This window comes from Eucyclogobius newberryi, unplaced genomic scaffold (genome assembly GCF_026437365.1).
Source record: "Eucyclogobius newberryi isolate DKJ021-1_F unplaced genomic scaffold, fEucNew1.0.hap1 SCAF_7, whole genome shotgun sequence".
In the NCBI taxonomy this organism is placed as follows: Eukaryota; Metazoa; Chordata; class Actinopteri; order Gobiiformes; family Gobiidae; genus Eucyclogobius; species Eucyclogobius newberryi.
Window position 1 is genome coordinate 25,700,085 of NW_027316389.1, and position 17,101 is coordinate 25,717,185.

The following is a 17,101-nucleotide window of genomic DNA, read 5'->3' on the forward strand; positions in this document are numbered from 1 at the left end:
TGTGTCCTGCAGAAGTTCTCTGACGACTCTGCCATCATCGGACTCATCACGGACGACGATGACGAGGAGTACAGAGGACTGGCGCAGGACTTTGTGGACTGGTGTCAGCGGAACCACCTCCTCATCAACGTGGGGAAGACCAAGGAGATGGTGGTGGATTTCCGCAGACGCCACCCCACTGCCCCCTCGCCAGTGAACATCCAGGGACGGGACATTGAGAGAGTGGACTCATACAAGGACCTGGGTGTTCATCTGAACCACAAACTGGACTGGACTCATAACACAGACGCACTGTACAGGAAGAGCCAGAGTCGGCTCTACCTCCTGAGGAGACTCAGGTCTTTTGGAGTGACAGGGCCACTCCTGAAGACCTTCTACGACTCTGTGGTGGCATCAGCCCTCCTGTACGGTGTGGCCTGCTGGAGCAGCAGCATCACAGAGAGGGAGAGGAAGAGGCTGGACAGAGTCATCAAGAAGTCCAGCTCTGTCCTGGGCTGTGCTCTGGACTCGGTGCAGGAGGTGGGGGACAGGAGGGTCCTCTCTCTCCAAAACCCTTCTGATGTACCCTTTCCAAAGCCTTGCCCCACCCAGAGGCCACAATCATCTGCTAGCTCTGTCCCCTTACTTTTAGTTAACCAACAGACTAAATTACAATACATTATTATTAAGATTAAATGTACTCTTACTAAATAATAATAATGCATTCATCTAATAAAGTAATTTGGTGCATTATTCATTCATTTCATACTTGATAGATTTAGTAGAATTGTCCCCTTTGAACACACACCCACACCACATTCTCACTAGTCAAGGAGGGCTGAGGTATTTAAGTATTGTCTGAGGACACGGTGACAGTTACTGCTGCCCCACTGTGGCACCTGATAGTCCCAGTGGTCTCCCATCGTAGCACTGACCAGGCCCAAACTGCTTAGCTGCTTAGCTTAGTCTAAAATCGGACAAGATTTGGCATTGATAAGGTATGGGCCAGATGCAGGTAATTTAGATATTTTGAATGCTTTGATAACAAATTGCTACCCATGTGTGATGGTGAAGTGCTGTTACATTTGTCTTGATGATGTCTTTTTTTCCACATGATGCCCTATTTTTACTGTATCGATGTAATGATACATTAAATTTACATTAATATTCTATTCTACATTCAAACATAGCTTAAGCTAGTCCAAAATGTAGACCTTATATAATCAACAGTTGACATGCATCATCAGCCATATCTCTTTGGTCTTTGAAGCTGATTTTGTTTCCTCCACGATAAGAAGTGTGACTTCACAGGAAATGTGTTCAGATGCCACGGTCTGATTAAAACTGTCTCTTTCTGCAAGAAGACAGTTAGTACTTTAGATAGTTACTTCAAACTTGCCTCATGTTTGCCATCATGATCCAGATATGTTTCTTCTGGTTTTGTTTGACAGTTTCTTCTTCCCTCAGGACTCACATCCAACGCACCAGCTGTTCTCAACCGGTGAGTTCTAGATGTTATATATGATGGATATACAATAAAAACTGTGATATTTACGGTATGTTATTGGTTTGTTACAGGGTCTTGACAACTGCAGAATAGGTAAGATTATTACACATATTGTAATAATAGTATGTGTTTAGCACTGACAGTAACAGTACAAAAGTAAGTAGTAGGTAAAAAATCTAAATTGAACTCTCTGTAAAGATCTCCGTAAAGATCTCTGTAAGGATATCTGTAAAGATCTCTGTAAAGATCTCTGTAAAGACCTCTGTAAGGATCTCTGTAAAGATCTCTGTAAAGATCTGCCAGTGCTTAGTTATACCAAATAATTACTATATTATCGCTACTATTACATTGGATTTTGACAAGGAATGTTCAAAATAAAATTCCACAATTGTTGAAGCAATCTTATTCTTATTATTCAGCAGTTCGGCTTAGCGCATAATTTGAATATTAACACTTTCATAGGTCAATTGAATTAAAATAGACCTATTAGTCTGTCATCTGAAACTGCAAATACTACGACCACTGCTATAGGTCTAAAACAGATTTTACTTATCATTTGAAGTTACCATATAGTCAGTATGTAAAATGGTATGACTCATGGTAGACTTCATTTATACTGGTCATACTGCATCATTTCAATATTTAAAGAAATGTTTTTTGTCCTAAGGAAACTGTTCTGAGCCAATGAAAGTGAACATACTGTGTGCCCCGACTGCTCCAGAGTGGGCCCCGGAGCGGATGGCAGTCGTCCTTGACAGAAAGCAATTCACGCCGGTTTTAAGCGTGTCATGGACGATACAAACCACTGGTGCGTGAAACTTCTTTGCGTTTTTGACTTTTTAAGCATTTTAATATGCCAAGAATTTTTCTATAGGCAGCTTCAAGTTTCTTCGAGGATCGCAAATACTTGTCCGCGACGAAAGATCTAATGAGACCATGTGTTTGAAGTATTTGTACAATTTATCCAGTGCCGTGAATCCTAATTATTCAATTGTAACAGCATTTCTCTTTGCCATTTTTTTAAAATTTGTGTATGTTTTAAATTTCTGATGATTTTTCTTTTATTAGTGGACGTTTGCTCTTGAAGGTTTGGTGGTGCAGCCTGAGCATACATATGAGGTGTCTGTTTATAATATACCAGAACCCAATTTTAGAAATGACCGAATTAAGAAGAAAATTGGCATACCGGGTAATTTTTAGATTACACAGATTATACATTTCTACAATGTGGCATAAATGTTGCATTTTTATATGTCTAGGATGTAATGACGAGATAATAAAACGCTCCCAGAAGTGTCGTGAAAATGGTACACTTTTGTATATGAATTGTCAGTTAAACAGTGCTACAAATAAAAAATGCTTATTACTTAGTACTCATTTTACAGGTAGCCTGTGGGAGCCACTGATGAGTACTAATGCTTCTTTGGACAGGATTCAAAAGCTGCTGTCCATTGTAGTTAGTTTTGACACGTCTGAATACTCTGAGAAGTATGATGTGTCTATAAAAAGCCCTGGTGATTTGTCCACGGTGACAGTTTTACAGGTAGTGGTCCACCTAACCTGCTTTCACAACAGTAAACATTTTATGTATTTGTGTGAATATTAAAGAATAAATGTGTTGTCTTATTAGGAAAACCAAACCTCGCTCAATGTGAAATTTGAATTGAGGCCATGGCGGTGTAAATTTGAGATTAAGGTATGTATTACTTCACATTGCCATATCTGGATGCATGATTAAAATGTTTCTTTTTTTTAATTAAAAGATTCAACCATTTTTCAAACATTGCACCAATAACTGCTCGGCCGCTGAGAAATCCTTTGATTACTGCTCCTGTAAGTGATTTTTAAAAAAGTTTTTAATCAAAGGAGATCAAACGAAGTGCATATATTTTTTTAGATTATCCACCACGTACACTGCTTGTGAAAATGGTCATTGGCGGTGTGGTGGGCGGCGCTTGTCTGGCTTATTTTCTGTTGAGCACCTGTGCTACATGTTTTCATCCACTTAGTAAAGGTAACTTAAAATAACTTTGAAGTATAAATTTGAAGTTTCAAAATCATTGAGATTTTGTATTTACATTATTAATTTACATTACATTCATATTTACTTTCAGTGCAAGAGTCCACATCAGAGTCCACATCACTGTCTGCTCACAACGGCACACCGCAATGTACTCAAAGGCCGACGCGAAGACGATTACTGATCATCTACTCCCTGGACCATCCCTTGTACAAAAACATAGTCCTGAAGCTTTGTAGTTTTCTCATGACTAAATGTGGCACTGAGGTAGTACTGGACATGCTGGACTCCGCTAGACTCGGCATGATTGGGGGCCTTCAGTGGCTTGAGTGGCATAAACAGCAAATAGAAAAATCCTCAGATAAGATCCTAATTCTTTGCTCAAGAGGTGTACAAGCCAAATGGAGCGCTATGTGCACTGGGAAACTGGTCCAACTAAGAGAAGACCTTCACTCAACTGTTGGGGATATGCTTGTCCCTGCTTTCTGCCTCATGGTCCCTGAATTTGTTAAATCTGCTTCTTTTGAAAAGTACATTGTCGCCTACTTTGATAGCGTGTCCACTGAAGATGATGTACCGTCGCCATTTAACATCACAGTCCGGTACAAGTTGATGAAACACTTTGAAGAGTTGTTTTTTAGGATTTTGGGTAGTGAAAAACATGAGATGGGGCGAGTGAATAGGATAGAGGGCCTATCAGAGAGTGACTATCACCTTTGTCCCACTGGAAGCGCTCTAAGAACAGCCATTGAGGATTTTCATGCATATCAAATGGAGCATCCGCACTGGTTTGAAGAAGAGTTGATTGAAAATGTAGAGATGGACATTGACAGTGATGTCTCTGTTTCACAAGATGAGGCAGGACAAATTAAGGATTTAGTGCACGAAGCAACAACAATTCTTTTAAGTGAACAGTCAGTGCATATGAGTTTAAAATTGTGATTTAAAACTGGATTCTTTTTTTTTTGGTCGATATTTTAATTTGGTAGTGATCTTATTGTGGTACTTGATAATATTTGATTATGCAAACATTGAAAGATACCTTGTTATAGTACTGTTGTAATTGGTGATTACTTTGGGGCTTGGTCTTCATTAGAGTAGTAGTCCTACTCTAGATAAGTCCTGTTTCAATGTTGATCAAATCCGATATATTTGTTTTACTTCTTGTCTTGGGTTGATTCCAGAACAATGTAGTTTTTGTAATGCTCTTTTTATTGATATTACAAACTCATTTTTAAGGCAGCTCCACATCTGGGCTTGATTCTTCAGGGCTGTATAAACATTCTGTGGGTCAAAGTTCAACTTTCTGGGCAAAGTTTTAGCATTTTTGTGTCTGTGGAGAAGGTAAGCACATCTCCCTTTTGCAGAGTCATGCAGCTTTTAGATGTATGCTTGTATTAAATGTGTTATACATTGTGTTTTTGTGCTTTTGCTAAATTGAATGAGGCTGTTGTTTGAGGATCTGAATAAAGCCATTGGGAAGAACTGTGGAATTTCTGTCGGTTTCAGAGAGCGCCGAGTGTAGTGGGAATGTGTCACAGAAAAGAACACTAAAGCAAGTGTTATGCAATGCAGGCCTATAGTTTAAATGTAGACTTAATTTTATATCCATATATGCAGAACTTGAATAACATTTTTGAATTGCCAAAATGGCTTTCAAGCTGTTGAGCCATGTGCACAAAGTAGTATAATTTATACAATTGTACATTAAGTTTTTATTTTTACATTCATTTTTAAATGTGATTTGAAGGGATTTCTTGATTTGATTTTCTTGCTGACCTAGTATTTGTAGAGCTGTGTGATAAGAAAGAAGCTGACATTGCTCTAGTGTAGCGCCTGATGCGGAGGATGGTGACTAGAGCCTGCACCCTAATCCTGAGAAGAGGGATTTCAACCTATCCCAGCAAGCTTTGCAAACATGGTAAAACCTGATCATTTGATTCATGGTGTGTTGAGATATCTAATGCAGAATATGTACACTGTTTTTTGCTTCTTAGACAGTCTCTTCAGAGTTCACCCATCTGTGTCACAAGCATTGGCAGGAAACAGACCTGTGGTGGCACTGGAGAGCACAATTATAACCCATGGCATGCCCTATCCTCACAACCTGAGGTACTTGTCTTGACCTAAAAAGCACAATTTTCTGTATTATATTTAGATAAATTATTTTGTGCAGCACAGCCAAAGAAGTGGAGGCCATTATACGGGCTGAAGGAGTGACACCCGCCACCGTTGGGATCATTGAGGGTAAAGTTCATGTTGGTCTTTCATCAGAGGAGCTAGACTTCCTATCGCAGTGCAAGACGTCTCTGAAAGTGTCCCGAAGAGATCTCCCCTATGTCATCAGCCAAGTAAGGATGCAGTGCACATGTCATATATTAGCATAAAGGAATAGTAATGTTTCCCTCATGTTTTAGAGGCTGTCTGGAGGGACCACAGTTTCAGCCACAATGATAGCAGCGCATCGAGCTGGTATCCCAGTGTTTGTGACTGGTGGGATAGGAGGAGTCCACCAAGATGGAGAAAACAGTGAGAAACTTTGTCACTCATAAAAGTGAAAATTTGAAGTAAACAGCACTGTAGATAGATTGTAAACATTTTACATATGTGTATATGAAATATGCCTTTGCTGTAGGTCTGGACATCAGTGCAGATTTGACAGAGTTGGGCAGGACCCCTATTGCTGTGGTCTCTGCTGGTGTCAAGTCCATCTTGGACATTGGTCGAACTCTTGAATTTCTTGTAAGTGCCGGTATTTTAAATGAGGCAAGTTCTGAAGTTGCCTGGTTTGTTTATTTAAAATTTTAATTTATGTTATTATCTTTTTACTGTAATGATTAGGAGACTCAGGGAGTCTGTGTTGCCACATATGGATCATCGAAAGAATTCCCAGCTTTCTTTTCTCCCCAAAGTGGTTTTAATTCTCCACACCAAGTCTGCAATCCAGAAGAGGCTGCAGAGCTTATAGGTAAGCCAGGTTTTATAACAGTTTGTATAGCATAAGTTTGTTGCAGAAATCTAAAAACAGACGTGTTGCATCAGCCAGTACCCTGTCTCTGGGTCTTCAAAGTGGGGTCGTATTTGCTGTGCCAATCCCAGCAGAGCAGGCAGCAGCTGGACAAGAAATCGAAGAGGCAATACAAGCCGCTGTGGAGGAGGCAAGGTAGAAAAATACATATTTATATGATGTTGACTAAGTCTTTTGAAAATCGTATCTGTTTGTTTTGCTTAGTGATAAAGGCATCACAGGAAGAGCCGTGACGCCATTTATTTTGCAGAAAGTCAATGAGTTGACTAAAGGAAAGTCCCTTCAAGCCAGTATCCTACGCAGTGTTGCTGCTTTCTAAAAATTAACTTATTGAAAAAAATGTGTCGCTTTTATTTCGCCATCCTTAGCCTATATGTTGTTAGACATTGCTCTTATTCATAACAATGCTAAAGTTGGTAGTCAAATAGCATGTGCGCTGTCAAAAAGACAAAATGAGAAGTCAAGAAGCACAACGAAGCGGAAGGAAAACTTGGATAAAAGATCCAATATTGTGAGTAGTTCACCAACACATAACTTCAAAATCAATATTTTGTACCAATAATTGTTGTTTTGTAGGTTGTAATTGGCGGAATAAATGTGGATTTTATTGCCAAAGGAAAAACAGACGTATTGCTTGTAAGTAAACCTGTTGGTAAACTGCAAAATGGCATATGGCGCCTTGAAGCAACTGTAAATTGTGTCTCCCACAGTCTGGACAAACTAATCCAGGTAGTGTCTGCCAGTCGTTTGGTGGAGTAGGACGAAACATTGCTGGTGTGTAAAGTGTACATGAATATAATTAATTATCAACCGTTGTCTAACAATTTTTTTTCTATTAAGACGCATTAAGTCGGTTAGGCCAAAATCCCCTCTTCATCTCAGCTACTGGAGCTGACTCTCATAGTGAAGCTGTCTTCAGTTACTGCAAACATATGGTAAATCTCTGTCAATTGAGCCCAATATTATTAGAAATGTAAAAAGTAGAATTTATTTTACTATTTTTTTTTCCAGAACACCAGTGGTGTGGTGAAACTGAAGGAGAGGAGCACAGCCACATACTGCGCTGTTATCACTGCAAGTGGAGAGCTGAGCCTTGGACTGGGCGACATGGACATTCACCAAGAAATCACAGAACAATATGTACACGCTCCATTCAATTACACAGACACTATAATGATTACAATACTCTGCCTGTTAAATAAAAGTTGCCACAGGAAAAAAGGGTTGCACATTCCAATATTTCGTTGGACAACTTTTGTTTTAAATTACAGCACATTATTCACTGGCATAGTTTAACTAAGCTTCTACAATATTCAAAGATGTATTTCCATCCAGTGTGTCATTATTCCTCACACAGATCTTGTATTGATGATGTGAGAGAGTGACCACTGTACAAAGCCTTCTCCAGCTCGTCCCAAACACTCTCACTGGGGTTCAGATATGTAGTAGATTAGTTTTTACTTCTCCTTAAATTGTTTCTCTGCTTGATGCCAATGATTTAACCCTTCTCAAACAAACTGACGTATTTTCCATGACCACAGGATTTGTCTTTCCAATTGGTTGTTTTAGAAATGAGAAGCCACTCACTGCATCAGTTGAGTTTAAATACTGTGTTGCAGTTGAAACATCATGTATCAAATATCCAGTGGGAGGCTCAAACCTTTTGTATTTGCTTAGTTGAATCCAAGTGGCCACTTTTTTTTTTTTTTTTTGGACAAGCAGTTTACTTAAGTTACATTTTCTTATGTTGTAGGTGTCACAGTTTGAAAATCAGCTCTCTTGTTCCACTCTTGTGTGTCTTGATGGAAACCTGCCAGACACAACTATAAACTATGTCTGTTCTTTAGCTGAAAAGCATAATATTAATGGTAAGTACAGTAAAAATGTGTATTATGAGAATATACAACTTTTTACTTTAATTCTTTTTCAGTGTGGTATGAACCAACAGACTCAGATAAGGCAAACAAACCTTTTCTTTCTGAGGCATGGAAATCGCTGTCCTTTGCCTCCCCAAATTTGGCAGAGCTGTGCACCATGAATAAAACTTTGGGATTCCCAGTACCTCAAGGTATAATAATATGCCCATTTTCATTCTCACATGTTTGTGTTGCCAAATTGCACTAAAACCGAGGATTCGATTTTGTCATGTGTCTTGTGATGTGACAGCACTGCCAGACTCCCTTGATGAAGTGTTGGATGTTGCAATGGCTCTCTCACGCCCCCTTCTGCAGCATATACACTGTCTGGTAGTGACTCTTGGAGCTTACGGGGTTCTGATTTGTGGTGAAAATAAAGCCGGGTCAATAAACCTGCACCCAAGAAAATGGAAAATTGTACGTTGATTGTATATAGACTATAGATTATTATCTTCTTTTTTTTTCTTTTTTTTTGCATTAACATTATGAAGTTGTTCTGTTCCCGACAGAAAAGACAAGTCGGTGCATTGTACTATCCTGCCCTGAATGTGACTGCTAAAGAAACCGTGAATGTCTCAGGAGCAGGAGACAGGTATAGATGGATTTTTATTTGTTGGTTTATTTTGTTTATAACATCTTAAACATTCCTTTCATTCTAACCCGTGAGCCTTCTAATACAGTCTTACAGGCGCACTGATAGCAGGAATGCTTCAGGACAGAGATATAGACAGTTGTGTCCGAATGGGTCTTTTGGCTGCTCGACTATCATTAGCATCTGCACACCCCATCGCTCCATCTCTGACTATTGATGCCATAGATCCCAAAAAACACCCAAACTGGACCAGGCCAACTTTTATAAAAATGAATTAAAAATGTTTGGTTCTACATTCTATATACTCTTTGTAGTTTTCTTTTAATGACTAATAAAATGTGCAATACAAAAGTGTTGACTTCTCAATAAAACGCAGGAATTAATTAACACTCTGGGACTACAGTACCCACAATGCATCTGCACAGGTGCGCAAACTCAGTGGTAGTGAATACTTGCCCTACTCCCTCCTCCCTATTTCAATGCTAGCTAAGATGGTGGTTTGAGCGTAAATTGTCTCTACAATACCAAGACAAGAAAGGGGCAAAACACTTTTATAGCCTTTACACTGAAACAGAACAACACATCTGCGGTCATCTTTAGTGACCGTTCACACAGGATTTCACATTTTAGGCACATTGGCGTACTGTCCCCGCCCAATTTGGTGTGACTCCCTTGAAGTGGAATCTAAGCTAAATACGGACAGGGTAAGTAAGACTAATGTTAGCCAGGCAGCTAACAGAGCTAGCTCGATTTAAGCCTTACTCTGAAACTATAGATGTCACTTGTGGATTTATGGCTCACACCTGCAGTAGTTTGAAGATGTGTATATGGGTGTCTGCTGAATGTCTGTGTGGTGAGGACATTGTGGATAACTTCACTGCAGGTTCGGCGTTAGCCGTAGGCCGCGTCTAAAGCTTGGCTCCAAAAACCTCATACGATGTGATGAAAAAGTAGCATGTTAGCTACGACATATGCTAACCCTTTAGCACAAAACAAGCTGTCAGTTATTAGACAGAAGAAAGTTCCGTTCTATGACGTATTTTCAAATTCTGCAATCTATTCATTACGTATTAAAGTTGTGTCGGCTTTATTGTTTATTTATCAGCCGAGTTGTTTCTGCATTTGAACACGCCGCAGACCGGCTTTCTGTCACCAATCCTTGGCTACTGGTGGCTAACCTAGCGTTGGTCAAATAACATCTGTCATATTGTACAATTCGGTGACGTAGACTGAAGTTAATTGTCTTCTAACGTTAAACAGACACAAGCGAAACGTCTAACGTGCACACAAACTGTAACGCGTTTCTGAACATTGTTTCCAGGTCTGACTCGTATTGAGTATTTATACTGTCGGCATTTCCCTGTTAGTGTTTATTATAGGCTTTCATTATCGGCCTTTATCAATCTGGGCATGTCTCTGAATTCCCCCTTGTGTAATGGTGTTGTCACAGTTAAACCTCCTTCTTGTTTTGTTGCAGCACCAGACAAGTAGTACAACGCTCTAGTCTTTGATTTCCGTTTTACCATTTATTTGTTGTGCTTTGACAATACGCTACTCATTAGTTCTTGTGGTATCATTAGTCTGTGTGCTTCAGAGTTGTTCATTCTTTGTTCAATTTTTATAAAATGCTTATAAATGTCATCTCGACAGTTTCTTCAATCCTAGCTTCATGATTTGAAATACTATTATATTACTCATTCTTGTTTGTTCTCTTTCTGTAGACAAGTACTGTGTATTTTGTTAATAATTTAGAGTTTGTGTAAGGTATTTGTTATTTAAGTTTTTTTAGTAATTGTCCCATTTCTAGCCTGGTGTTCTGCGACCAGCTTCAGCACTCACCTGCGGCGCCATAGGATGTCCCACAGCCCTGAAATGAAGGACGACCCTATGGAGTGCCCCCTGTGCATGGAACCACTGGAGATAGACGACGTCAACTTCTTTCCTTGCACTTGCGGCTACCAGATCTGTCGCTTCTGTTGGCACCGCATACGCACAGATGAGAACGGCCTTTGTCCTGCTTGCAGAAAGGTTAGATGCATCTAAAGTCGCACAACTTCAAATCACATGAGGCCTTATGCTGTTTTATGCAGACCCTTTTTAATTGTTCTTTGGGGACTAATACATTTCTTTGAATTGCAAAACTATGTTTAACAATACTCGTTACTTTGTTGCATTGGCATTCTTTGCTTGTGTTGCAGCCATACCCTGAGGACCCTGCAGTCTACAAGCCCCTGTCACAGGAAGAGATTCAGAGGATAAAGAATGAAAAGAAGCAGAAACAGAATGAGAAAAAGCAGAAGGTGACAGAGAACCGTAAGCATCTGGCCAGTGTCCGAGTGGTGCAGAGAAACCTGGTGTTTGTGGTCGGTCTTTCACAGCGACTCGCAGACCCAGAGGTAAGAACAGCATTCACACTAACAAGCTCACTGGTTTATGTTGTTGCTGACACTGTAGTGTTAAAATTGTTGGTATTTTGTTTAGCAATTAAGTAGTTTGTAGTTCTGAGAGTGTGTTCATATATCCACAGGTTCTTAAAAGACCAGAATATTTTGGGAAATTTGGCAAAATTCACAAAGTGGTCATTAACAACAGCACATCATATGCAGGTTCACAGGTGAGGCACAATAGTTAATTAACACACAACATATGCTTCTACCATTTTCAACAAAGCATTGGAACTGTTTACTTGTGTTTCGTCTTAAATAGGGACCCAGTGCCAGCGCTTATGTCACCTACATCCGCCCGGAGGATGCTCTTAGAGCAATACAGTGTGTAAACAATGTAGTGGTTGATGGCAGAACACTCAAGGTGAGCCAATGAAATTAGTTTTATTAACACTCAAAACACAAGATATTTAATCCGTACATTATTTTTGAACAGGCTTCCTTGGGGACAACAAAATACTGCAGCTACTTTCTCAAAAGTATGCAATGTCCCAAACCTGATTGTATGTATCTACATGAGCTGGGGGATGAAGCAGCTAGTTTTACAAAAGAGGAAATGCAGGCTGGAAAACATCAAGAATATGAGCAGAAACTTCTAGACCTTTGTAAAATTAACCCTAGCTTTCAACAACCCCCAACATGTGCCACAGAGAAGTCAAAGAGTAAAACCAACTCTACACAAAGGTTTGTTTCATATCTTCTGAAATTATCATCCAATTATTATTAGAATCTCACTCTTGTTTTTTTATGCTCACCAGAACCAATAATAGCAATGGGAAAGATGGGTGGCCAACATTGTCATTGGGGCATAATAAATTGGTTAACGGACTTTCAGAAGATCGCAAGTCCCCTCCACTTCTAGACTATCTAGACCAAGAAGGTCTTTCATCAGATGGTCTAGACTCAGAGCTCGCTTCAGTCCAACGAACTACTCTGTCCCCCTTCTCTTCAAACTGTGATAGTAACAGGTAACTAACAAGTTACTAATTTAGGCCAAAGCTTTACAATTATTGTTTTTTTAAAAATGGCATTTATAATATTTAAAGCCATGGCATGAAAAGTTGGTGTTTTCACACATGTTCCTGCGCTCCGTGTCCCCAGTCCGCACTAGGTTTAGTTTCTTCACTTAACTACCCACTTTTGGGTTGGCCCTTGTTCACCAGCAGTCAGGGTTAACCCTAACCCTGACTGCCGAACTTATTTTCATGACAACGGGCTTCAAAAGACATAGGTCCCATGGATACATGCTGGTGCTACACACAGGGTTTGTTTTCTTTCACCTGTGGTAAATGTACTGAGAGGGTGATGGAGGAGGCAGAGGAAGTGTTCTGAGCACAGACTTAACTGTGCAAAGGTAGGAGAAGGACTGATCTAAAGTTGTCTTATTTTTCCTCATCAGACACTGGTCGCGTGCATAGGCTACTGACCTTAATCCGCCCCGTCCACTTTTCTCTCATTTCCCACATGATCGGCACTTTCGTTGTAATCGCACTGCCGGTCCAGGGGGAACTCTATTGGTTTAAATTGAGAATGAGGGAAAAGTCTCTCCACTAAAATGTGCTTTAAAGTAGATGGATTTGTGTAAAATATTTAATGTTCACGTGACCAACAAGTCAATGCACCGATTCCCTGGGTGGCCCGAAAACTGCTTTTTAGTCTGTGTAGAACTTATTTTCTCTCGAGGTCGGTAGCCCTATGTTAACTAATACAACCAGCAGAAGGATTACTTGGCGTATGTTGGCACACAGACAGGCTTCTGAAATAAGGTGAATAGCCTATGGTGCAACTGCTTTTTTGTTCAAATTCCAGTCGCTTTTACTACCACTGACGGCATGGAAGGCTGGTCTGATTTCACACCACACTCTCCTCGGTCCAGAGTGCGGGAGAAGCCACTCCAAGATCACCGGTTTATTGCTACCTCAGAGCGGTCGTTTAATGCAGTTGAGAATCTGGCTGTTTGTCATTTGTTCGAGTGTACCATTCTCAGATCGAAAGCTCTTTAACTTCAACCTAACTAGTGACTGTGTGAAAACGACCTTAGTTTTGCTGCAAATTTTTCAAGTTTCATAGTCCTTACTTTGGGATAATTTCTAAATATTTTTACTTCTTAGCCCCAGCGACAAACCACCAGAGTCCCTCAGTTTGGTTAATGGAGAGACTTTAACACAGGTAACATGATTTTGTTTTAAAGAAATGCATCACCTGTTGTGGAGAAGCCGGCATAACAATATTCTTCCTTTTTGTAGATGCCCACCAGTGACTCCCCCTCCCCTCCTCCTGGTTTGACAAAGCCCAGTTTGGTGGTGCCCATCAGCATCTCAGATCTCACAGCCCGCTCGCCCTTCGAGGGGGCAGCTGCTGAGTCCCAGTCCCTGTTTTCAGACAACAGTAACTTCAGACATCCAAATCCTCTCCCCGCCGGCCTCGCTCCATTCCCCAGCTCCCCTCGCGGCAGCTCAGACTGGCCCATGACGCCTGAACCACAGAGCCTCTTCACTTCAGGTACATGTAATTGAAATGTTTTTTGTTACTGCTTGGATTGCTTCTAAACTAACATCTTGACTAGAAAACTAAAGCAACAGTTAAAATTGTGTTACAGAAAAAAATAATTTCTGGTTTGCTGTGACGGATCATAGTTTGTTAGAGTTTGTATGATAATAACAAAACTGATTTGTTTTTTTAGACACAATACCAGTGTCTTCGTCCACAGACTGGCAGGCAGCCTTTGGCTTCGGCTCATCCAGCAAACAGCAGGACGATGATCTAGGCTTCGATCCTTTTGACGTCACCCGTAAGGCCTTGGCAGATCTGATTGAGAAGGAGCTGTCTGTTCAGGATCAGAGCCCTTTGTCTCCGGGACCCCTTTCTCACGGGAGTAACCACGGCCTAGGTCTGCACCCTCTAAATCCCAGCAGTTCACACCACTTCCCAAGTGGCCTGCCGCGCCACCCTCAACTCCACCACAGAGCCATATACAACTCCTTTAGTTTTCCCGGAAGTCAGGTCAACCAAGCCAGTCAACAGCAGCCCTCGCCCCGACACCCGTGGATGAGCGCCTCCACACGGAATAATCTCACACACTTGAATCACTCAGCCAGCGCTGCCTCACACAGTAATTTCCTGGACCTAAATCTGCCCCCTCAGCACAACACAGGCCTGGGAGGGATCCCCATTTCAGGTACAAATCCCTCCATCAGTGAGCCACTTTAATTATATAATTATAATAGTTTTATCATGTAACAGATTGCCGACTGAGCCGTGTGTTGTCTCCCACAGAAAACAGTGGCTCTATAGACGGCTTAAATGTGAAAGAGTGGCAGGATGGTTTGAGAGCTCTATTACCAAACATCAATATCAACTTTGGGGGTCTACCAAACTCATCGTCCTCTTCATCGTCCTCCTCCTCCAATAGTGTTAATCACGTTGGTGGGCCGACAGGGCCGGCAGGTATCTCCCACAGCCTCAGCTGGGACAGTACAGCCAGCTGGATGGATCCTGCAATCATCACAGGTAGAATCCCACTTCACACCTTTTGCATTACTCTTTAGTCATTGCATGATTTGCTTAAAAGCTATATCGATTCTCCATGACAAACATAATGAACAAATGAATGAAACATTCACAAGAAGAATTATTTTTATTTATTTAGTTTTCAGTGGGACATTGTACATTAATGTACATCATAAAAATGTAAATTAACTAAAATTAGCAAAAGGGCTGGTTTTCATTGGCAGTTCTGCTGCCAAATGGTAATAGAAAGTGCATGTTTATTCTAGTCTCTAATTAATCATTTTACTGACCCTAATTAGCTGTTGCTTGTGTCTTGCTCCTTGCATCTCGCCCTCTCCTCAAAGGTATCCCGGCCTCAGGAAACAGTTTAGACTGTCTTCAGGACGATAACCCCCCTCACTGGCTCAAGTCACTGCAGGCTCTCACAGAAATGGATGGCCCAGCCAGCTCAGCAGTGCCCACCCCCGTGCCCCTCCACAGTGGCCTCCTTGACGCTCATCTTCCCATCCCGCACAGAGCCACTGGCGGCTGGGCTCCCTACCTGCCTCCCACAGCCAACCCCAGCCAGTTCCACTCCCCGCCCCCAGGTTTCCAGACGGCCTTCAGACCCCCAGGACAGCCTGCCACAGAGCTGCTACAGAGTGCCGCTGTGGACCGCCACTGAACAGACTTCAGCAGACACCCATTTGTTCCCCACTACCACTTTATTCCCACTCATCCTGTACCTCTTCCCTGTCCCATCGCAATACACACAATCTGCAGAGTATAAAATGATTAACAAAGTAACAGACATGCTTTCTTCTTTTTCTCTTCCCTTTTTGTCAACTCAAAAGGCCTGTATGTTTTTGTTGGTGGCACAAATTTATTTTTGCTACCATCATCAATCCTTAGATCTAGTCTTGGGTAAAATGTTTTGGATCCATTGCATAGCTTACTGGAGAGCACAAGAGAATGTCCAGAACGTGTGGGTAATCAAAGTCTAACTACAATTAGCAGTAAAACAAATTAGCTTGAGAGGTCCGTTTTAAAACTTACTAATTCTAAAGCATGAGAAACATTTGTGTTTGAAAGTTGAAATTGTGATTCGTTTGTAAGGAATGATGCAAGCTGTGAATCTGCTCTAGAAGCTTTGCCCCAAAGGGTCTGTGAAACGATTAGCCCTTACATGACAATAATGGGGGATGTCAGCACTGGCTTTTTAAGATTAGCTTTCTAAAAACTCAACTAATCTGGGTTGGTTATAGTGAATGCATATTTCACAGGGTAGTTGAGGATGCAGGCTTTGGATGGGCTCCCTGTAGGGTAGGGACACAAATCGCCTGTTGAGAGGCCCATATTCCCTTCTGTAGAAGGCCCCTGTGGCCCCTTCTTGCTGAAAGGGAGAATTTGCTGAACCTCTGTATCAGAGGATAGAGCACTGCCTAAAGCAGGGAGCCAGGGCTTTGGGAGATAGTGGCGCATCCTGAGCACTAGGGTTAGATTCGTACTCACAGTGCCACTATGTGGTAGCTGCAGTAGTTGGCCCTGTCAGACAGCCACCCAACAAACCAAACCACGATGACAGATTATCAGTCTAATACTAAGGGTAGCGTTGTGTAACGGGTCCTTGTGTTCCACCAGGAGGGTTAAACGAGGCCTTAACTTGGACAGATGAGAGAGGAGCTTGAATGATTGTTGGTGGAAGTCTAGTGTTGGTGACTGCTGAAAAATATGCAAAACTGTATGACTTCAGCAGCTGTTTGCAAGTGTCTACTTAGAAAGGTGCTGAAATAAGACCATACCAAGCACCACAGCGTCCATGGACCTCTCCGCCTTTAGAATATTATATTGATTTCTTCAACCACTGCCTTTTCTTTTTGAAGTCTTAAGTTCAAATCTGTGTTTGCTCTGTCCCTCTTGCTCTCCCTTGCCCCCTTTGCTCTTCCCGGTTTACCAGTATTCACATAATGAACATGAACAAATTCATCCAGGATAAATCAACACAGTGATACTGTGGGTTTTAACAATTATGTAACAAGAAAAAAAAATACATTGAGGCGCTTAAAGGAAGTAAACTGTCCTCTGCAGGTCTGGAAGAATGAACCTTAAATAAAACTGAAAACTCT

General features: G+C 41.2%; 3 protein-coding genes across 5 annotated transcripts; all 3 read left to right on the forward strand.

Annotated features, from left to right (window-relative positions):
• The first annotated feature begins 2,166 nt into the window (after positions 1-2,166).
• LOC140348494 (interleukin-17 receptor A) lies at positions 2,167-4,471 on the forward strand. Its single transcript, XM_072434430.1, has 9 exons — positions 2,167-2,294; positions 2,361-2,479; positions 2,555-2,675; positions 2,746-2,793; positions 2,872-3,029; positions 3,117-3,182; positions 3,250-3,319; positions 3,384-3,494; positions 3,607-4,471. The coding sequence occupies exons 1-9, from the start codon at positions 2,171-2,173 to the stop codon at positions 4,446-4,448; spliced, it is 1,659 nt and encodes a 552-aa protein (XP_072290531.1). The 5' UTR covers positions 2,167-2,170; the 3' UTR covers positions 4,449-4,471.
• An 846-nt stretch (positions 4,472-5,317) lies between these two features.
• Positions 5,318-9,337, forward strand: LOC140349353 (uncharacterized). 2 transcript variants are annotated; one of them, XM_072435651.1, is made up of 18 exons: positions 5,318-5,427; positions 5,504-5,618; positions 5,683-5,857; positions 5,924-6,035; positions 6,142-6,248; positions 6,348-6,474; positions 6,549-6,669; positions 6,739-6,824; positions 6,918-7,045; positions 7,111-7,170; positions 7,245-7,308; positions 7,375-7,469; positions 7,546-7,674; positions 8,288-8,402; positions 8,465-8,602; positions 8,701-8,867; positions 8,960-9,042; positions 9,131-9,337. In XM_072435651.1, the coding sequence occupies exons 1-18, from the start codon at positions 5,346-5,348 to the stop codon at positions 9,318-9,320; spliced, it is 2,094 nt and encodes a 697-aa protein (XP_072291752.1). In that variant the 5' UTR covers positions 5,318-5,345; the 3' UTR covers positions 9,321-9,337. The 2 variants fall into 2 exon arrangements, with proteins under 2 accessions (XP_072291752.1, XP_072291753.1); XM_072435652.1 differs by lacking the exon at positions 5,318-5,427 and having other exon boundaries at positions 5,688-5,857.
• A 161-nt stretch (positions 9,338-9,498) lies between these two features.
• Positions 9,499-17,101, forward strand: cnot4a (CCR4-NOT transcription complex, subunit 4a). Of its 2 annotated transcripts, none has more exons than XM_072436023.1 (12): positions 9,499-9,746; positions 10,869-11,070; positions 11,241-11,438; positions 11,570-11,656; positions 11,749-11,850; positions 11,923-12,170; positions 12,245-12,454; positions 13,598-13,655; positions 13,733-13,988; positions 14,170-14,664; positions 14,763-14,996; positions 15,341-17,101. In XM_072436023.1, the coding sequence occupies exons 2-12, from the start codon at positions 10,897-10,899 to the stop codon at positions 15,658-15,660; spliced, it is 2,382 nt and encodes a 793-aa protein (XP_072292124.1). In that variant the 5' UTR covers positions 9,499-9,746; positions 10,869-10,896; the 3' UTR covers positions 15,661-17,101. The 2 variants fall into 2 exon arrangements, with proteins under 2 accessions (XP_072292124.1, XP_072292123.1); XM_072436022.1 differs by having other exon boundaries at positions 9,500-9,746; positions 10,850-11,070.